The sequence below is a fragment of the Polypterus senegalus genome, chromosome 5 (assembly GCF_016835505.1).
Source record: "Polypterus senegalus isolate Bchr_013 chromosome 5, ASM1683550v1, whole genome shotgun sequence".
In the NCBI taxonomy this organism is placed as follows: Eukaryota; Metazoa; Chordata; class Cladistia; order Polypteriformes; family Polypteridae; genus Polypterus; species Polypterus senegalus.
The window spans coordinates 40013283-40036670 of NC_053158.1; the positions used below are offsets into that span (position 1 = coordinate 40013283).

The 23388-nt window shown below is 39.0% G+C and overlaps 1 protein-coding gene across 1 annotated transcript in view; it reads left to right on the forward strand.

The window, feature by feature from the left end:
- The window catches only part of LOC120529864 (lipoxygenase homology domain-containing protein 1-like), a 419576-nt gene that overhangs the window by 307885 nt on the left and 88303 nt on the right, over positions 1-23388 (forward strand). Inside the window, exons 46-49 of the mRNA XM_039754083.1 lie at positions 7731-7972; positions 8440-8566; positions 9025-9173; positions 18998-19190. Coding sequence (XP_039610017.1) covers positions 7731-7972; positions 8440-8566; positions 9025-9173; positions 18998-19190 — 711 coding nt within the window. The remainder of the gene's footprint in view (positions 1-7730; positions 7973-8439; positions 8567-9024; positions 9174-18997; positions 19191-23388) is intronic.

Genomic DNA, 23388 nt, shown 5'->3' on the forward strand with positions numbered 1-23388 from the left:
CGGCAGCTTGACCTGCACTTACTTCTTTAGGAAGTAGGAGGAAAATGAAGTAACCAGAGAAAACCAAACACACATACAAGAGAAGAAAACCCTCCAGTAAGAAAGTGTCTCTGTACTTGTGAAACACCTGCAGTAGCCACTGCCCCACCATAAAGCTCCATTAGCGATTCTGCTTTAATAAATAAACATTTTTTTCACTTTGGGAGAGTGTGAGTGAAGCAATTGTTATTGCAGAAACCCCAGTACCACATCTTATTTATTACAGAACTTAGTATAGTTCGTTTTACACTTCACATCTCAAAGCAGGGACATGGAGACTAATTGTTATATTTATGTAGGGCTCACTTTCAATTTTACAAGTTTGAATTGTGTGCATACAGTATATACCCAAGCAACGTACAGCATAAAGCTACACAACTCCTGGAATTGAATGGCATGCACCATCTGGAAATGAATGCAGTGAATATGTAGACAGCAATAAACACACGCACCAGAAACTCCAATTTAGAGAACCCATGTAAAGAACACAGATTTGAAGGCTAATGCAGATGCTGTGACGATGCGGTTCCACTTCATGCTTCCTGCCTTCTTCTTCTCCTGTAACCTCCGTTTGTCTTTTTTTCTTTTTTTTCTCTCATTCTTTTTTTTTTCTTCCTTTTTCCTCTCTAGCTGTCTCGAGCTTCTATTACATGATCCGGGGATGTGGATCAGGTGTGGCAATTAGTAGCTCCCAGCAACAATTACGGATACGGACGACTCCTCACCTGTGCACTTAAGCGAGGACCGCCCGCATCACGAATTCCCAGGGAACCGCTTCTGGCCACACTACCATGCCTCCTCTCTAATCCCTGTAGGCGGCGATAATTTATTTAAAAAGTGACCTTTTTGACTTGAGCTGTGGACCCGCTACACCACAGATGTGTGTGTTTATAACCGTATTACTGCATTCATGTTAGTACTAATACAACATTTCAGCATATCCTCAAAGTGCATATCTTCCATTTCCAATGCTCAATAAAGTTTAGATATTTTTGGTATTTTATTGTTTTAGGTTTTACATATGGACAAGCCCATGTTACTTAATATAGAGGAGACTTGAAGAAAAAAAAAAAAGTTAAAGTAAATATTTGTGATACAGAAAAGCAAGGAAAGACAGAGTGTGTACTCAGGACATTGTGTATAAGAAAGCATTTTCTGCTTAAAAATGTTATTTAATTTGATAAACAGTTACAAAGTCACATATGTTACAGGCCAAACCCAATTTCAGGACAAACTAGTTTAGGCTAGGCCAAACCAGTTTTCCGAAGTGGATAGGATGAACCAAGTCTGAACTAGATTATCCTGAAATCAATGTAGAGCTCCCAGGACAAACTGATTTGTCCTAGTTTAAACTGGTTTGGTCTGCAATCGCACTTTCCTAGGCCAAACCAAATCATCCTATCACGCTTCAGACAAACTGGCTTGGCCTTGTCTAAACTAGTTTGTCCTAACATCGGGTTAGGCCTGTAACATATATACAACAAGCATTTAAGCATAAAAGTTACATTTATACATGTATGAACTGTAGCCAATAAGGGGCATCACCCAGCCCCAAACCTCAGGCACAATTGCACCCTCTCAGTCCCTGGTTCAGATCAAAGAGCTTTAATCATACAGATCCTTTTACTTTGGTACTTATTATCAAAAAGCCACAAAAGCGTTTGTCCTTTCCTCTTCCTTCACTCCTCCTTATCTACTCCAACAAATTGTTTCCTCCTCCACCTGACTGACCTCTCGAGTGAGGTAAGGTTGGCTCTAGTTCCAGTGCCATAGGATTACACTTGGGAAGCACTTCTAGGCCAGGCTGAAGTTCCATTTCTAAGATGTTGCTCCTATATCTCATTCTAGTTATGTAACATCAAAGGTTGTTTATTTCAGGCGTAGCTAACAGGTAGGGCGCCACGGAGCTGGTCCATCACAAGGCACACTTACTCACTGTGGACCACTTTAGAATACCCACTTGCCTGACCTGCATGCCCCTGAATTTTTGGAAGGAAACCAGAATACCCAAAGGAGACTCAAGTAGGCACACTTTGCAAGATCAAAAGAAAGCAAATACTTTATTGTTCAGTGTTTACAAGCTTTCTTTTTCTCATTTTACCCACTGGAATTGAAGATATTAAGATACAGTTTAATGAGAATCTAAAACAAAGAAAACGATTGTTTCAGCGGGGGTATTGTGTTCTTCACTGAGGAACTGTCTACATTACCAGTAGGTTTACAGAAATCCATAATGAAGACTAAGCGGGAGAGCATACAAGAAGAATATCATTTTTTCATCTACTGTGCAGTGTGACTGTAAGCAGTCGATGATATTATGTATTATTTAAAATAATGTGCTCTTCTTACTCAAGTTTAAAATATCTCCATTTCCAATAAGAAAGGTTATTATGTGTTTTGAAGTATTCGAAATTGAAATCCTATGTGAAGCTTCAGTTTGTTACAATGAAAAGTGCAGCCTAGTAACATTTCATTTTGTAACAGTGAACACAAGCAATGCTATGTGTATAAAATTTACAAAACCAAAAGCTTTAGATGTTAACAAATGCATCACCAATGTCAAATCCTCTGTGAGATTACCTGGGAATTGAGAGTCGTCTCTTTGTTATCAGTAGAGTACCTCTTTAAGGGGTCGAGGGATATTTAGAAATACTTGAACTTACGGCAATTCATGTTCCTAAACCTCTTTTTATATGGAAAAATTGTTATTTACCACAGAACGTTCTGTTAGCCTATGAGGGAGAGAGTGTGAGATCTGAATATGCAGGCCTGGAAAGGTCACTGTTTCATTTTTGTCAAGTGCCTTTGGATGGTAACAAAGCAAACATTGAAAGATTTAAATAGTTCAAACAGAGAATGACTCCCTTATCAGCTTTTTCAGTCGGCTTCAGCAAACCAAATGAAATTCTGCTGTTGTAGATATGGTTACGGTTAAGGTGAACACGTTAGAAAATGCTATAATTACAAAGGAAACTTGGGGAGTTTATATGTGAAGCCAGAAAAGTTCCTGTTTTTTATAGAACTTGACCATTTTTTATCAAGATAACATTACTTTTAATTACATTTATAGCCAAGACAATACTAGTGTTTCTGAAGCCTGTTAGTGTTTGAAATGAATGAATGTTTTTAATTTATCATTCACATATGGCTGCAAACAAAGTCCCAGTACAAAATTCAAGAATTGTCAAAAAACAGAGCACAGAGGTCCAGAAAATCAAATAATCACAAAAAGCACAGAATAATGTCAGGGCAATAAACTCACCACATCACAAGCACATTCACAATGAACCGCAAGGGACTGTGGGTTGTCCTCTTCCTTTATAAGGCTGAGGGCAGTACCTTGATGGGAATGGGCAGGCAGCTCAGATAATTAGGGGACCACCAACAAAACACTCATAACATAAAAGAAGATACATATGTACATAGAAACAAAATGACCAACAATAATAATAATAGTTGCAAAGGAATCGAAAAAGAATAACACAGACATAAAAACAGCACCCCAGACACGGCAGAAACTCCAGCTGAAAGCCAACAACAAGTGCCTGTAGAAGATGAGGTGTTGCAGTTATTTGTGCATAATATATTAAAAATCAGAAATAGCCATTATAAACACTAATAAAGTTTTGTCTATATTGTTCAATTAATATCTTGATTTATAAAGGAATCAGTTTCTGTACAAACCACGAAGAGTTCTGGGTTTGTCCAAACCTTTGACTGGTAGTGTACTGTACTGTATATGGACTTCAGAGCAGGAGCATAGCCTGATGTTTTGGTGGGTCTGTGTAAAAGTGGGGGTCCTGGGCTCTAACATACCATCCTGCTAGCAGAGTGGCAAACCCTCCAATTTACAATCCAGACGTGATGCAGCACTTTAGGGACTGAGTTTCATTTGTGTTTATTTCCTTTAAAAGCACAATAATAAATGGGGGATGTTATCGGCTTTTAAAGGCTTGGTTGGAGCACAGCATAGGCTTTATAAAGAATGATATGACCAACATGGAGTACCTCATTTGTTTTTCCTTCTGTGTGTTATAAATTTATTCACTGACTTTTTATGTTCTCCAAATAAAAAAAATACTGCTTAAAAAGTTAAAAAATAAACATTCCAGCATTATTCTATCAACGCCACATAAATTAATGAATACCAAGCTTATTTGGGATATTTTATATACACACTGTTTTTATATCAACAAATTTCTCAAATCAGGCTTGTCAGATAATCACTTTGTCAGGTTGGTGTCCTTTGCTGTTGTGACATTTATGTTTGCATTACTTTATGGAAAGAGAGATTAACTGGATAATAATACTTACTGAAGAGTAATGTTTAATAAACATGTCAATCTAATTCAAATTTCATAGGTCACAAAACTCTTGGTATTTTAATTTTCCAAATCATTCTCTACTTTTCACATTTGTCCCATCTTTGGGAAACCTTTATGAAATCAACCCTGTCAGATGAAGATTAATCCACTCTATCAGAATTCCTGTAACACAACCTTTCTTCAGTTGTTATCAAGATGCCTTGCATTAGTCATTGGATTTTGTTATTACTGTCTGTTTTGGCAGGGTGCAGGAATGACCGTTCTGAAACATGAAGAAATTTTGGGGCACCACCTGGGTAGTCTCTTTTATATCCGCGGACAAAGCAAAACAAAAAGAAGAGAAAAGATGCTCTTCAGCGTGTGTCCATATGTTGGAAAATAATTAGCTGCATAGGTTTAGTCGCTTCCAGTGGAGCTCTGTCCGGCAGGTTGCTCAAGCCAGTAATGACACCTTCTTCCGGGATGCCTGGGGTTTTAAGAAGGCTGGACTAGAAGGGGCTGGGGTCAGAAACCCTCACTGGGTGGCTTCTTGGAAGAAGGAGATGACAATGTTAGCAGCAACACACGCCTACTCATTTTGGCAGGTTCTTACTTACCTTGACTGAGCCTTCAAGGAGGTCCTCTGACGTGCATGTGTAACACTGTAAGTAATGTTTCACCTGGACTGCATACTACCCTTGTGACAAGTGCAAACACTAAGAAAATGGATTGTTGAACACTGAACTCATTACTTAAGACTTCACCCCATTCACTCCCCTACAATTCAAATGTGTTTTGCTTGTGCCTTTACTACTTCATCACCCTTTAGTTGTTTTAATAACGAACATAAGTCGGCTTTAAAATCCCAACAAACAACATATATTTAGCCTTTACTGGTTCATTTTGAGATCTGTAAGGCATAGCATTGGGTTAGCATGAGAAGGTACTGTAAGGGTTAAACTTGACATGGTGTAACTCTGAATATTTTAATACTCAGTTTACTATTTGCCCAGTCTTGGTTTTTGACTAGGGCTACATGGATATGCTACATGTCCATGTAATCCTGAATTGAATTCTAGCAATTTAATAATATTAAATATTTTGTGCTATGGTGTATAGCAAATAATTCACAATACTTCACTAAGTTTGATTGGAAATCTGTCCAAGAAACAAAAAAAATTAGCCATGCATTACTGAACACAATTCAAGGTTATAAAGGGCCTGAGCAACAGGCAACAGTGCGTGCAAAGACAAATTTAGCCACACATCCTCATTAAAAGACAATTTAAAGTGGACAATCAAACTAACCTGCATATATTTAGGAAGAGGGACAAATCCAGACTATCTGCAGAAAGAGCCTACACAGATACACAGAGAACATAAAAGTGGCCAGGCCAGAACGTGAACCTAGTACAGTGCAGCGATGACGCAGCAGTTCAAATCCTTCTATTGCCTTTCAAGAATTAGCTTTACATTAAAGAGAAGCTTACTGAATAGCTTTGTAAGGATCTCAGATTGCCATAAGTTACTACTGTATGTTATTCAGTTGCTATTTTTGCTTTCTCGTATACATAGTGCAGAGAAAGTATAGAAACCGGAAAAAGATTCGACCTCAAGATTTTGACATATTGAACCTTCCTGAGTCCGAAAATACCATTTTTGAAATTACGTCTGTCTGTGTGTAAACACGATAACTCAAATGCTTTGACCCAAATCAATGTGATTTTGTACACCTGCTTCATATTAAAAACCAGTAATGACGCACTGCACAATAACGTGCAGTGAATACACTTGACTTGAGCATTTATAGTTTTCATACATTTTCTCTGTACGTTTAGCATTCATTTGCTCAGATCAGCTCTTCTTTTCTCCACCCTAGCAGCCTGCTTCTTCTCTTCTTTGATTTAAGATATGAAGAGGTAGGGGAAGTGACGGCGAAGGTGGTAGGGAATGAAAACGGCGCCTGTCCGTAATGCGCTTCACGGTTGCCCTGTTGGCTGCAGCCGAGAGTTAATTCTACAATGAAATAAAATAAAAACAGGAATAACCTTGGAGGTCAATCATCACCCTAAAAGTGGATAGTAGGCGTCACATAGTATATGTGTACCACATTTCAGGTCAATAGGTCAATTGGTTTGTGAGCTACAAGTGATTTAAAATCCTGGACAGAAAAAATGGACAGCCACGGTAGAGTATTGTATCAGAAGATAAGGAATCCTATGAACTTTTGGGCTGGAAGTGGTATTTTACATGAACACATTTCAGATTTTTTTAAATAAACTATGGCTATAAAGATATATGATTAAAATTTTGTGTGCATATTAGACAAGATGAAAAATAAGTAGATATGAAATTTGAAAGAAATCGCAGAACCAGAAGTGGTAATTTAACTGAACAATCCATCCATCATCAACCCACTACAGTATATCCTAACTACAGGGTCATGGGGGTCTGCTGGAGCCAATCCCAGCCAACACAGGGCACAAGGCAGGAAACAAACCCTGGGCAGGGCGCCAACGGCTGTTCATCCCGGCCAATACCCCCAAGCCGCCAGGTGGAGCCCTCCCTGCAGTATGGAGGTCCTCCAAAGACCAGCAGGGCATCATGGACATTGGAGTATTTATACACAGCCCTGCTGGATACCATGGGGACCACTAGGAGACGCTGTAGGGAGGAACGATGGTTATTTGCCTTACGTCCCGGAAGTACGTCCGAGTCACATGAACAAGGGGAATGACGTGCTTCCAGGTTGAAGAAAAGGACGTTTTATCTGACCCAGGATTGGGAACACTTCCGAGTCAGGGAATATAAAAGGACTGTGGCAGTTCCCAGACGGCGAGCTGAGCTGGGTGGTAGGAGGGCAACACGTCTGGGAGTGGTGAATTGATTCTTGAGTATTAGTTTTGTGTATTAATGAGTATTGTGGAGAGGACGGTGCTTTGTGCACTGTTGTTAATAAATATACAGTAGTCTACTATTGGACTTTTATCTGGTGTCTGGAGTCTTGGACAGGGGTTCTAGGGAGCGATAGCACCCCCTATCTGTCACAATATATAATATGCAGTATATACGTATATAACATGAGATATTGTAACAATAGTTTTCATAATTGCCTTAATGATCTTTTTCCTCTTATCTCTATTGAACTACTTTCTAGTCTCTTTAAGACCCCCAACAATGGCTTATTTCAGTGGACTTTTCCTTGAGGTAATTTACCAAAACTTCTTATTTGTATGGGATTGAAATGGTGTTCAGAATCTTCACTTGCAATAAGCTTCCATCTTCTAATGTTTTAGTTTTGCATTCTCAATGCAGAGAACTAAATGTTTGTATCTTTTTAGTGAAATTAACTAAACTCATCATGCACAAAACCTTTTGTGTTCATAGGTGTATGGGATCTCTATGTCAGCTCCTTTGGCTTTCAGGACCTCAGCACTGAGTCTAACATACTCCTGGAGCTCTGCTATGAGAAAGGAAGCAGCACACCTCATATTATCCCAAAGGAATCTCTCAGAAATATACAAATGTATCAGAGTGTGATTGAAATGGACCCAAAACATGGAATTCTAAAAAAAGTTCGGCTTTATATGGATGGCAACGCAATGGGAACAACTTGGCATTGCATTGAGGTAGAATGCTTCACTTGACATTTCAATGTCAGTTTATGTCCGTTATTTTATTGGTTGAAATTTTTTTTTTGGAAATGTATCAAAAATTCAAGATGATGAGATGTATTGTATAAAGAAATTATATTTAGGCAGAGCACACTTTTTAAAGCCCATCTTAAGCACATTGTGTTCCAGATAGAACATGCCTGTAGTGAATGAAGACGAACAGTACAATAGTTTAATTTTTTTTTTTTGCCACCGTATTATGGCCAATTTAAGAGACTTGCTCAGAGCCATACTTTGCCTGACTGCTGGGGAACAAACCCACAAGTTTGTGGTAGCACTTTAGCCATGGGGCAACACTTACTGAAGTCATTTTCTAGAAAAATATTAGACTCTCAGGCTGTATTCTTACATGCTAAATGTTGTATTTTAAAAGTAATTTAGTTTAATAAGACATCAGCCTTTTTCTCTTTTTAAATATTTAGGTGAAACTGATACACAGGGCAACACAAGTGTGCTATGAGTTTCCTTTCTGTACGACTCTGGAAAGAGACTTTGAGAACTCAGTGACAGAGCTGCCAGTCATGAGGAGCACATCCGACTTTCTCACTGGTATGTACCTGGATGTCATAAATGCCTGCATTTATTAAAATATCCCTCCTGGAATCAATGCCTTTCCCGAAGCAGCTGTTGTATTGTGTAGCAAAGTAGTGGCTTGCTTATGAGAAGCTATAATTTGCAATACCTTTCACTAAATTAGATTATGAGTGCTTTTCCAATGCATCTAGAGGTTAGCCAGTTTCACTTGGTAACTGAATTTATCATTATTACAGTATATGTTACTTTGTAATGCTTATTTTCATTTGTAATTTTATGTTCTCTATGAAGGGTGCTATTTTAAATAAAGGATGATTACTTAAATAAGTGTTTTCTCTCATGATGTATATTTCTAAAAGCTAAAAAATTAGCTCATGCCGTTTAAGTGAAGATATAATATCTGAATTAGCTACTGGGAAGCAGATAGTTGCTGCTTTTTATAAATGCATGTCTATATTTATTTATTTTTGCAGTGAAAGAGTATATTTTAACAGTAACAACTGGGGCATCACCACAGTCAGGCACAGATGCGGAAGTGTGTGTCACACTCAGAGGATCATTAGGAGACACTGGAAAAAGGAAATTGAATAGAAGAGGCGATTCATGTTTTAACTCCGGAAAGGTGATCATGCAGATTAAGCATTGTTCCCTTTATAACAAGCTGTCTCTTTTGTTTTTTTTTTATTTTTAATAGTGACACAATACTTAAACTTTCCCCTCTCTGTTCATCATGAGCATTTGTCGCATGCACTGTATAACAAATCATTTAACAGTGGAAGCACACATTTCATCCGAATAAAAGAATGTAAGTTAGGCTTGTGTATCCAGTGGTTATTACACACTAAAAAAGGACAATGTGAGGTGAGTTTCAGTATCCTAGAGGTTTTAATATCCATCCATCCATTATCCAACCCACTATATCCTAACTACAGGATCACGGGGGTCTCCCAGCCAACATAGGGCACAAGGCAGGAAACAAACCCAAGAACAGGGCGCCAGCCCACTGCAGAGGTTTTAATATGATGTGAAATAAACGATATTTACAGGGAGTTAAGTGAGCAATGAACCTCAGTCAGTTTATCAATGGTGTATTGCACACTACAGACTAATTCAAAGAGATGAGCTTCAACTGGCAGTTCCTGTTGCTTGTGAGGCCCCACGGGCAGTGGCTTTGAATTGCCTTCATGAATACTTGAAATGTAGTGAAGTTAATATGCAGTCTGAACTCGAAGGCAGCTTCATATTTCATTGTACTTAATTTCAAGTGCACTAGTAAAGTGAATGCAGCTAATCCTTGTATTTTTAGGTTTTTTTAAGAAATGCAGATATTATGACAATAGCACCATGTTCTTAGGTTTAATTTATACAGGCAAGGCCCAGATATCTTTCTATCGTTTTCCTGGCATTATTTTGTTAAAAAAGTGAACACAATGAAATAAAGTAATCGGCCCAGACAATTGCCTGATTATGATAAAAATTTTGAAGGTTTCTAACATCTGTATGTACATTGTGACAGAACCATTAGGGGGGCGTGCCAGCCACCCTATCCAACAGAGACCGACGCAGGAGGCACACTTATAAAAACACAAATGTTTTTTTATATTTCTTTGCTCGTGGAGAACATCTTCCCCATCCCCACGAACCCACAACACCATCCCACAAGCACAAAAGCACACAATAGAAATAATTCCTCCTCTTACTCCCTTTTCTCCTCCACTCCTCCTCGGCACAGTTCGTCCACCTTCCACCTGACTCTGGCTCTCTGTGTACTGTCCACTGGCCCCTTATATAAGGCACCCGGAAGTGTTTCACGTGCTCATTGCCCCACTTCAGGCAGCACTTCCGGTTGTGGCAGATAAACCCCCCACACGGGTTCAGTGCCCCCCCTGGTGGCACCCCCGGGTCCCAACAGGGCTCTGTCCAACTCTATCTCCCATGAAGCCCTGTGGGAGTCCGAGGCACAGCTGCCACCCAGGGGGGCTGCCCTCTAGCGTTACGGGGTATGTAGCTCTCTGTTCCCATTTGCTCCCCTGGTCCTTCCAAGGCAGAGGCATCCCAACCAGGCAAGGGCTCTAGCCACCCACAACAATATGTACACAATTTACTCAGTGGAAATAAAATATACAAGATTGTGGTTTTTTGGTTTGATTCATCCATCCAGCTCAGAGTTCTAGAGAGCCAGTGACTATCCCAGAAGTATTGGACACAAGGCATTAAGCAACCCTGAATGTGCTGCCAGTCCATCACAAGGCATTGGACCACAGTGTAAACCCTAATCATCTGTCTTTTTATCTCCAGCCAACCCCTTTGAATAACTTGTCGACAAAAGAGAGAAAATGAGAGAATCTGTACTTAGCAACCAACTAGGATATGCAAATAACCTTTGATAGAGGAAGTTAAACAAAACAGGTTTCTCAAGGGACTGTGATTTACTATGAAAACCAGAGGACTGAACTATTATTGTAGTCGGACACAAATTCGATTGATAGGAGTTGTTTACTAGAGTACTGTTATTGAAATGGACCCAAAACATTTAGTCATAATACAGAGTCAAGATGAGAAAGCTTTGAATGCAACCAAAACTGCACACAGTACTCCAGATAAGGCCTCACCAGTGCATTATACATCTTGACTTACACCCTGCATGCTATATAACCTTGCCTGTTATTAGCCTTCTTAATGGTGTCTGTATGATGTCTAGATGTAGATAGTGACAAGTCCACTATGACTCCTAAGTCCTTCTCATAAACTTTATTTTCAAGTTTCAGATTTCCTCTTGTGTATTCATATCTTACCATTTTTTTTCTAAAAGAAATGTCTTACATTTCCTTACATTCAATTTCATCTGCCAGAAAATCTGCCCCTACCTGTATGCTGTACAGATCCCTGAATGGTGATTCAGCTGATTCTAGATTATCTTTCATTCGACTTGGTTTGGTGTCATCTGCAAAATTAATCAGCTTGTTTATTATATTTATACTGTATATATTAAAAAAGAGCAGCAGCCCAACTTTAATCTCTGAGGGACACCACCTTTAACGTCACTAAATTCCGAAAAACTTCTTCTCACCATAACTCTTTGTCCCCAGTAAATCCTTTGTTTCTGGTTTCATCATAGCTCTTGGTTGCTCCGTTGATCATATTTGTAGTATCTTATATATAAACATCTATGTGTGGAAGTGTCCCTGTCTGTCTGTCCGGACCGGAAGTGAGAGGTGGAGTCAGGCTAAGGGCTCCACCTCTGAGAATACACAAGTGACGTCAGCATGGCAGCAAAGCAAAACCTGTGAAGAAAGAGGTTAGTTTAGTGGCTAATATGGAAGCGAGGCGAGCACATCAGCAAAATAGTATCCCTTTTACTTTTCCTCCCGCCGCTTATACACAAGCGAAGCCAGCACGTTGGCAAAAGGAAACAGTCACTTAGCCGGTAATGCACAAACGAGGCGAGCACGTCGGCAACATGAATCCTCCTAGGACAGGGGTCCTCAATCCCAGTCCTGGAGAGCCGCAGTGGCTGCAGGTTTTTGTTCTGACCTGGTTGCTTAATTAGAAAGCAATTCTTGCCAATAAAGCACTAACATGCTATGAAATTAAATTAACTCTGCTATGTCAGGTCATTCTCATATCCTAGATTTTCTTTCCCTTTCTATCATGCAAATGATTTGAAGGCTAAAATGGATGAGTAATTCTCAGTCCTTCACTTTTTTCTCTTCATTTTTCTTCCAAGTATTTAATTAAACCCAATAGTGCAGATAAATACACACAGGTGTAAATGTAAATAAGCTAAATGGAGAAATGCTGCTCTCTCTTGTCATTTGCATGTTATTGATAATAAGGTGCAATTAAAATAGCTGTTTAAGACAAAATTAAGCAATAAGGGCTCAAAATCACTAAAGTGAAGCAGAAGTGTTACTTTAGCAATAAGTGCTTTTTATTAAGCAACTGGGTTGGAGCAAAAACCTGCAGCCACTGCGGCCCTCCAGGACCGTGATTGAGGACCCCTGTCCTAGGAGAAAGATGTCCAGAGTAGTTTCTTTCAATTACCTGACATCTCTTCATTTCAATTTTTTTCCGACGATTTCAATAGTTTCGAGGACCCCGGGCTTTTTACACCACAGGCTTACACAGCTAGTGTATTATAAAGGACAATCTTGAAAAAGTTGAACACGTCTATCCCAGATCCTGTTTAACGTTATCTATTTAATTGGCGGATTATTTGCTTGAGAATCTCCCAGCTTGTAAAATAAAAAACAAGGTAAGAAAGCAACACTTTAGCTATATATCCGACATCAGTGTTGTTCAAAACCTTGCAGCCAAAATCTTGCATCTCTAATCTTCTTGTTATTTTTTTTTATTGTTGGAAAATTTTTTATTTTTGCAGATTTAGGATGATGCGGCCCTTTACTAACATAAAAGTAAATGATTCTAGCACACTACAACATTTGGGAAGGTAGATTCAGGCATTGCTAACCTGTTTCTAAAGTACATAGGGAACTGAAAAGGAAATTACAAATACAATTACTAACACTTGATTACGTCATTATAAATTTGCAGTGGATTCAGAAAGTGTTCTGGCAGCTTCTCCTTCTACACGTTTTATTGTGTTGATTTAATTTTAAATGGATAATTTTGCCATTATGAAAACCAATCCTCATTCAATAACCCATAATGACAAAGAGAAAACCTGTTTCCAGAAAACTCAAAAATGGAAATCTCTCATTTATAGAAGTACTCAGACCTTTTGCTGTATCATTTCAAAATGTGGTCAGCTCCATCATCTTTGCTTTAATTATCCTTGAGTTGTGTCTGGAAATTGACTGGAGTCCACCTGTGGCAAATTCAATTGATAGGGAATCTTTTAGAAAGGCGTACGTCTGTGTATATCAAGTCCTACAAATCAAACTGCATGTCAGGATAAAAACCAAGCCATGAAGTCCAAGGACCTCTCTGTAGACCTCTGTGATAAAATTGTGGTGAGGCATAGATCATGTAAGGGCATAAAACCATTTCTAAAGCTTTGAGTATTCTCAGGAGTACAATGGCCTTGATATTTATGAAATGAAAAAGATTTGGAATCATCAGAACTCTTCCAAAACAATTAACCATCATTTCAACTTTAGTAACTGGGAAAGAATGGCATTGGTCAGAGTGCTGACCAAGATCCCAATGACCTACCAGAGCTTCAGAAGTCCTTTGTCAAAATGGGAGAACCAGTTGGAAGGATGGCCATCTCAGCATCACAGCATTAATCAAATGTTTATATAGCAAAATGCATATGATGACATTTGAAGGGCTTTAAGAGCATGAGAAAAAAAGATTCTCTTATCTGATGAGACAAAATCTCAATGGGTTGAACTCCATTATGCACTTTGTATGGCTAAGATCAGGTACTCCTCATCACCTGCCTAATACCATCTTTACAGTAAAGTATGATGGTGGCAGCATCATGCTGTTGGGGTGCTTCTCAGAAACATGGACAAGGAGACTAGTCAGAATCAAGGGTAGGATGATTACAGCCAAATATAGAGATATTCTTGAAGAAAATCTGCTTGGACATGCACATGACCTTAGACTGGGCCAACTTTCAGCTTACAGCCTGACAATGACCCAAATCATATAGCCAAGAAAATGCTGGATTGGCTTTGGGGCAAGTCTCTGACTTAAGACTTAAACCTCACAGAGCATCTCTGGAGAGATCTGTGAGTGGCAGTTTAAAGATGCTTCCCATCCAGTCTGTCAGAGCTATCAGGAAGAATGGGATATACTGCCCAAACCTGGAAATGAAAAGCTTACAGATATTTACCAAAGAAGACTTGAATCTGTTATTGCTGTCCAAAGGGGTTTCCACAAAGTACCGACTCAAGGGCCGGATTACTTACATTAATGACAAATTTGAATTTGTGGTTTGTACTAATTTGCAATCATTTAAAAAAAAATAAATTTCATCATTATGGGCTAATGAGGCGTAGATTGATGGGCAAAAACAAAAAAATTATCTATTTAAAACTAAATCTACAGCACAGTAAAGTGTGCAGAAAGTGAAATAGATAAATCCAATAAATATATCCATAAAAATGCATGTGACAGTGAGGGTTGAAACAATCCTATTTTTTGTAAAAATTGATCTATTTGTATGGAATGATTACAATAAAACCAATAAAATTTAAAAAAATAATACATAAATAAATATACTTTAAAAACAACACTAAAATCCCAAGACAGGAAACATTTCTAAAACCTCAGTGCCCAGTGTCTCCTTTCTAAAACTGATGTCTCCTCTGTTTACTCTAAATGGGAATTCTACAGACAGAGGAGACGTTCTTCCAACAAGCACATCTAACCTTTCACAGGCTCGGGTTACTGTTATCACCCTGAGCTCCTTCAACCTCTGCTGCCACTCCTCGGTCTTGGGCGGGAACGAGCATCCGGTCACTCCAGCTATCCCAAGAAATGTTCAGTTGGTGCTATCCTCTTCAGCTGCCTTGAGCGCCAGCACTACTTTCTTTCTAGGGGCTCTCCTCCCAGCTGCCTGCCTCCTTTCCTTCGCACCCCAGTGGCTTCCAATCCTTCCGTTTCCATAATCTTTTTCCCCTGTAAACCTCAGGCTCTCTTCCTTTCGTTCTTTTCTTTCTCCATTGTTCCCTGTCTCTATCTGCCCCTCTCAGCCGAGCAGGCTTCTCTTATATTGGCTTGATTGGGTGTAGATGTGACCCTCCACCAACTCCAATGTGTGAATTTAGCACCTGACTGATCAGCCAAGCACCACAATCAACCCCAGAGCAGCACTATCATGCTGAGCATGCACACTCTCAGGACGCAATTAATTATTTACAAAACCTGTTCTTTGCCAAGGACCACTTATCACACTTCTCTACAACACACTCCTGTCAAGCTTGTTTCTCTGACTCCTTGCTCACCTCCTGTCCACTCCTTTGAAGCTTTTATACTTCCTGTCTTTGAAGGTGACTCTCAGCATGACTCCCACACTTTTACTCCTCTCACATTTGCTCTTCGCCTTTCAATCATATCAGCAAAGCCAAACTGACCAATCACACTAAAGCCAAAATGACCACTCAGACTGCTTGAAGGAACCAGACAAACACACGAATCTTAGCATTTTATTATAGAATAGTTTATATAACTAAAAAAATCCATTATGTAATTGACACAAAACAGGGCACATGCCTAAATGATGTCTTTTTGTGAGCATGTTGGCAGTGAGCACAAACACCACCACTGAGTTCAAAGTTTGCGTTGTTACCTTTCCCTCAGATAATGAGTGTCCAAGCCCTTTAATTGTTCTTTTTGAAATCCTTTCTGAAATCTTCATCATAAACTTAATACAATTAGTGTGTTCAGTTATGACCGAAAATAATAATTATCACCAGTCAATGAGACAAGAAAGATTTAATTGCATGCTGTAATATGGATTGTTGTCATAATGCCACAATAAAAGAATTAATTTGGATGAATATGATTTTGCTTTCCTTATCAGCTTTCCAAACATTTAAGCTGCATGAGTGCGTTTGAAATAGATGTATCTTAATTCATTTAAACCGTCGTGCCAGATGTCTGCATAATTCTGCTCCTGCCTGACATGCTTGCATGACAGATTAGCTTTAAGGCTATAGAGAAAGTCACTTCTGTACTTGGGAAGGACCATACAATTTGGAGCACAACTACATATAATCAGCACTCACTCTTTTATGAACCAAGTGAAATTGATAAAATGCCCAGAGTTTCAGTAACAGAGCACCAACAGCTAATTGCTAATTGTCATTCACCATCCTTTTTGTTAGAAAGGTAGCCTGCTTGGCCACCACAGTCTACCAAAATGAACTCATCTCTCCTACTGCCAATGAGCTCTTCTCTCAGTCACCTCCACAATCTGTGAAGGTTGCGCTCTGGCTAAAGCTTTCCCTTTTATTCCTATTCTGTGATCACTTACAGATCCAAGCTAAATTTAGTAATACACAAGGGTGTAGAAGCCTTAACGTTTTTAAGGCCACCACACATCTTTACTCATCAGGGATCCCTGGGAAGTTAACAACATCAGCTGTCTGATTTACTGCATGTCACTGGCAGTTCTTTTTGGGGTCACTCCATGACAGTTTACACAAGCATGCTTCCTTTTGTACAATTGGCCAAACCCTCTGAATCCAAATCAGGGTTGCAGGAGAGCACAACCTGTCCCTGCTTCTTTGGGTTCAAAACAAGAAACAGTGCCAGTCCGAAAAATGGTCCACTTGGATGTACATCTGAATGGAGCCCATTTTAGTCATCTTTCAACCTAACTTGCACATCTTTGTGAATGCAGAAGGAAAAGTGGAGTGTCCAGAGGCAAACCCATGCAGATCTCAGGGATGATTTTAACTTGCCTTGCCTGGTGGTACAGTCAAAAATGTCAGAAGGGCATCTTGCTACAGTGATCATGCACTTTGTGGTTTATGTGGCTACACATTTGTTGCCTTGATGGCACAGTGTTTCATGGCACACTCACTGAATCTACATCTCAATTTTTATCAGATCATGGAAGTGATCTTTCTACAGAAAGTCTTCATTGCAATTCTAATTGGAACATTTCTAAAGAATCAACTGAAAAAAGACCGCCTGTAGGTAGATGCAGGGTGGCATTGTTACTCTATACTCTATGTAGGGTTGCACTGGAAAGTGGGTTCTCCATTGTCTACCCAGCACCCTACTCCATCACACTTCATCTGTCTTACTACTCTGGCACATCCATTTTCACGAATTCCTACATTTGCAATTCCATATATTGCCAGTTCTGTTTTATGCTCAATTTATATTGAACTTTTATTATCACAAAAAACATATATATATTTTTTTTATTTTAAAGTTTCCATTAATCAGACTACTTTACAAAGCAACCAAATACTGTAGACATTAGCAAAAATGTATGCCTGAAGTTGTTTCGCAATGTGAATGATTTGGTAATGGGGCATTGTTGTGATTCACATGCATTCTACAGCAAAGAGTGTGCAGGCCTCAAAACCATCCACAAACAAGTCCTACCTGATGCAGCCTGACCTCAAACTCCACAGGCTGGCTTCAGCCTAACAAGGCCTAAAAAGGGCCCTGGCTTTTACAGTTCAAAATATCTCTTTAACTTTCTCACAAGATACCAAAAGTAGATCTAAATGCTGTTCTAGGGAAAGGAAAAGTCAAAACCTTTGGCTAGGAAGTGCATGTCTATGAAATACTGTTAATAAATTCACACAAATCTATTTAGAAAATCTCAAAAGAACAAAAATGGCAAAAAGGGCAATGATAAGGCAGAAAGGGTTTGTCTAAAGAGACAAAAAATAGTAAACAAATCCCAAAACACAATCCAATAATAATAAAAATAAATAAGAATATAAACCTGAAAATTAAACACTGACAATCCAAAACAAAAAAAAAACTCCTTTATGGCTGTGCTGAAACATTTACATATATTGAACCCAGCACAATCTTTCTCATTTCAGGCTCTACCTTCTAGACAAACCATTTCAAGGTAAGCTGCTGCTCCACCATGACCTCATTTTGCAGTATGTGGGCTCAGAATGTGATTGACTGTATTAATACATTTGTGCTCATTTAAGAGATGGTATTTGACCTTTATATCTGAGTACACTTGTTTGCCCACCAGAGAAAACAAATATCTCTCTATTATATAATAAAAAATCCTGAGACAAGACAAGACTTGTTTTAAGAGATTTTCTCAAGTCCCGCGAGACGAGACTTTGCCCACGAGATTTTTTCAAATCACACCCTCCTCTCAACCATATTCAACCATATACCACCACCGCTCTTATAAATATTAACATTTTCCTCACTTTAAGTTCACAATTAAAGAAGTCGTATTATGTCCAAATCTTATGAAATGAGATTAAGAAATGAGTACACTGTCGATCGTTTACACGGCATAATTGGTTAAATGCGTATCAATGGACTATGCTGAAACAGTTGCTGGTGATCGTACTGAAGATGAAAACATCAACTTACAATATCCCGAAGAATATCTACAACTGTTAACATCGTCTGGTCTTCCACCACACAAGTTACTGTAGAAAGAAGGATGTATCCAAGAAAGGTAATGTAGTACATCTTCCCAGATAACATTAGACAACAAAGGAGATCTTTGATATGCCATTTGTATTCTTTCTTTAAGCTGCTTTCCACTGGTTTGTCTCTAAGTGGTGCTTATTAGCATGTGGCAGGCAAGTTCTCAAGTCAAGTGCAAATTTAGTCTGAAATCAGTAAGAACGTTACTGTTTCTTGCAGCCCTCATATTAGTGCTACTCTTGGTATGATGCTGTAATTCTTTTTGATGATTTAATTTTAAATCTCCAAAACTGACATTTTCCTTGTGCTGTGAGAGCACTTATCCTAAAGTGGTTTAATCATAGCTAAACAGCCAAAGAAATCAATGAATTGATATTTCAGGTGGACGTCTTCAGACTGGAAGCAGTGGACCTTGGGGAGCTGCAGCAGCTCGATGTGGAAAAAGGAGAGGGAGCTGACTGGTATCTGGAGACCATCAAAGTGAAAGAGGGGACAAGCAGAGGGAGAGAAGCAATATGTAATGTTCAGTCCTGGCTAAAGGGTGATGGCAGTACCACATCAGCGCCTGTGACAGGTAAGCATCTGATGGCAGCAGTTATTTTTACTGAGAACAAGCCTCCTCAACACTGTACCAGTGCTTTAGGTGTATGTATTTTCCATTTCTCTCATATTGGTCTTCATGTGCTTGTTCTCAAAGAACCACCTAAATTCATCATAACCTAAGTAAATGTTGTGCTTATAAGTACTAATTCAAATAAAAAAAAAGTCACACTTCAGAGGAGGTGACTAGATTTCTTGTACATCAATCACATGTTGGCAATACCTGGATTATACTTACAATATAATTCAACCTTCAAACTTAAAACTTAGTGTGACCTTTAGGGTGCACCACTGAGCCCCAAATCCAAGACACAATAATGCCCAAACATACTCTCTGCTCAAATAAATGGGTTTTATTGAGCCCCTACACCTTCTTCTCAAGAATCACAACCAAAAACACAGTAAAGCACAGTTCTCCTTCCCCCACCAAGAGTGTAGCCCACTGCCTCCCAACTCTGACTCAATCCTAATGAGGCAGAGGGCTCTCTTTTAAATTTGACCCTGGAACTGCTTCTGTTCTCCACCCCAAGTCGTCCTGAGCAGTTTGGGTTGTGCAAAAACCAGGCCAATCCACCCCCAGCAGTGTCCTCTGGCAGTCCCCAAAGACACCAACAGAGTTACGTTTCTGGACTCCATTTCCCATGCAACCCTGCAGGTGTCCTAATTGAGTTTAGCCCGGAGGAATACTGCCACCTAGTGGGTGGGGGAATGACCTGGGGCCTCATGTATAAACAATGTGTACGCACAGAAATGTTGCGTAAGAACTTTTCCACGTTCAAATCGCGATGTATAAAACCTACACTTGCCGTAAAGCCACGCACTTTTCCACGGTACCTCAAACCTTGTCATATGCAAGTTCTCTGGTCGGTTTTGCAGACTGGCGGCACCCAACGTCAAAGCAGTGCTACTGTTCCTGTGTGGTTACTCCTTATTTTCTTGACGTGGCTTTATAAATTCACTGAAACTAACCACATATTGTTTATTAGTGTAATGCATCTGATTGTAATTAACTTGTAACAATATAATGGTCCAGGGAATAGCCATAGTATTCCAAATACCATAACTGCTTTAGCATTGTTACTCTCACTGCACCTTCTTCTTCTTCTTCTTTCAGCTGCTCCCGTTAGGGTTGCCACAGCGGATCAACATTTTCCATATTACTCTCACTGCACAACTCGGAGTATTTATATAACTGTATCTGAGTGTGAATCATAGCAGCAGCTGATCGGAAAGAGAATTATCGAGATACAGAATCAAGCACATGCCACCTCAGCCACAGCAAAATGTTTCAAAGCCTTTCTGTACGAACCTCGTGGTTCAGAAACAGTGTCATCCCAAGAACTATAAACGCACTCAATCAATTGCTCCTTGTAGAACTGTTTTTACTTATAAGTACAATCACCCCACTGTAAACTTGCACTACAGTTATAATATTGCACAACCTGAGCCACTTTATAAAGCACGTATTTACATATGATGACAATATCATTTTAAAGATGAAATGCAGCAAAATATGTTTATTATATTATACAGGTAAAACTTTAACTTCATTTAAATAATCTATATTCTTCACTGGGACTGGTGTGAAGGATAGAATAATTAAACATGTACTACAAAGATATTTCAATGTTCCTTAAACGTTTTGAAGAATCTGCGCTCTAAGCTTACAGGTGACTTAACATCAATTACAGAGCTGATTGTGTGGCGATCGGTTACTTGGAGAAAGAAAAGCAAGGACTGCAGGGACGGCCACACCAATATATATTGAATATAAAACAGAAAGAGAAAATAACGACACAACTAAAAACGCAGCGGCAAATTTCGACATAAGTTAAACGCTTGTGTCATGAGCATGAGGCGGCTATGCAGTGTCCGCAACGGACGTGACCATACACCGTGCATAAAATACCATATTGACATTGGCGGGCGAAGAGGCCACCGATTCTTTCTCTGCCTAGAGCCGCCCATGAGTACTGCTGCAATAAATAATTTCATCGAAGGTCGCACACAATCACTGCGCCGTGAAGCCCATGTTTAATAACGTGCTTTAACTCCTATCATCATGAAAATGATATCACGTATACATCTCAGTATTTTTGTCATTCAGAGAGCTGTAATATCACGAATGTAATGGATTCTGTGTCCAGTCGGAGGAAGAGAACTGGTTTAAGAAGCAGGTAGTGATTGACACACATAGAGCACATAGAAGATCACATACAAAACAAAGCATTTAATGTGCTACTTTAATTACGATGTGATTTGAGAAACTAGTTAATTAAACGATTTTAATATGACGTTTATGATGTTCTACTTTAATGACAAAATAAACTAATTGATTAAAGTGGAAATTTTGAGATTGAAGTTGACATTTCATGCTTTTTCCCCACTATGTGTCTATTTTTTTTTTGTCTGTACCCTAATAAGCTTTCATATGACACTCAGACGGTGGGCTACGACTCTCCTTTTCACAGCGACTTTGATATCTGAGCCCTTAAGTTTTTCCAACACGCTATGTCACTCAATCAACTTCCTTTTGTTGATTATACCACGGTTTAATTAAACAAATAGTATGTTTTACCTTTGCCTCCACTTGGTATTCGCTGAAATTCTTATATTTTCCCCCGTGCTTTTCCAATTGGCTTTTCACAGAAGGCTGAGCTTAAGGGCGATTTATATTGATTTGCATATTCAAAGAGGCATAATTCTGGGAGGAGTTGGGGCGGGACATAAGGCACATGCACGAGTGCTAGTTTTCATGCTGACCGGGATTTATTTAGCGGAAGAACGTGGAAGTTGGAGTACGCACAGATTCCTGCATCTGGATTTTTCAGTGCGTAAGCATATTTCGGCTTTTGTGCTTACACCATGTTATAGTGCGAGTTCTACGCACGGCGTTATGCATGAGGCCCCTGCTCCTGGTGAGCCTGTTCTCACTGTCCTTTCACTATGGTCTACTGGCCGGGAATGAAACCTTCCATCATCCTGACCAGGTTGCCTGCCCTTCCTTCTGGGCACCAACACTAGATTGTCCTTTATGCTTATCTTATTAGTAGGTGAATCAAAAAACATTTTAAGTTTTTGTCACCTCTACCACCCATGCCCAACACTATGGAAAGTTAAAAACAATACAATAATTTTGCCACCATCTATTGGGTAATAATTAAAAAGAAAACAGTCTAATGATTCAATGCTTTTCAATACTACACACAATATTATTATCAAATTGAAATGCAATATAAAGGCATATTGTATTTTAATTCATGACCATTCGATCACACTCTGAATAAAAATGAAAAACAAACTCAATTCACTTCATTCAGAAACAAAAAGCAACTCCAATTATGACCATGTTTTGTCACAGTCACCACTACAAATGTTTTTCAACAGATGACATGAGATAACAAAACATTAAGAGGTTTAATTCTGATGTCAAAGAACAAAATCAAGTGAACGCCAAGAAAAGAGACTAGAACTTACTTGCAAATGAAAACAATGACAATGTAGATGATTCTTGAGTTCAAGGTTGCCGTCTTTTAAATGTAACTACCCATGATATCACACGATGCACATCTCCAAATGTCATTTTGCATAAACCACATAACAACCAGTATAGCAACATCACAAAAAAAGGATGAAGCCAATAAAATTCAAGATGGAATGGTGGGGCAATGCAAAAGTATTTGAATCTGCAAAAGTGAATTAAAACAAAAACAGATTCAGCAACCATGAAAATGGGTAAAGAGTAAGAACAAGCAAAAATATGAAACAAACCAAGCGCCAATCATACCACTTTGTATCTTGGTTTCTGCCCTTCTATCCACAGTCTCAGAGATTCTAAAATCTTTTGTTATCGCCTGTTGTGATCTCCACACCATGCAAACATAATGAGCTTCTTGGTATTGTTAATATCTTTTAACACATCCAGTATTAAAGAAAACCCAGGACTTGTTTCTAGTCTGTCTGTCTGTCTGCCTTAAGCGCTCCTCAACAAGATGACAAATGAATGTCTTATGATGTGACAATAAAGTAGGACTTAGTGTGTACACACAGGGCATTGTGACGAAGTGCTGACTAAATGGCAACTTCAGATGTCATGACAGGACAGATTAATAAAAGAAAAACAAAGATCTAAAAAATGTGTTTATTTCATCTGTGAACAGCAGTTTTTAAAC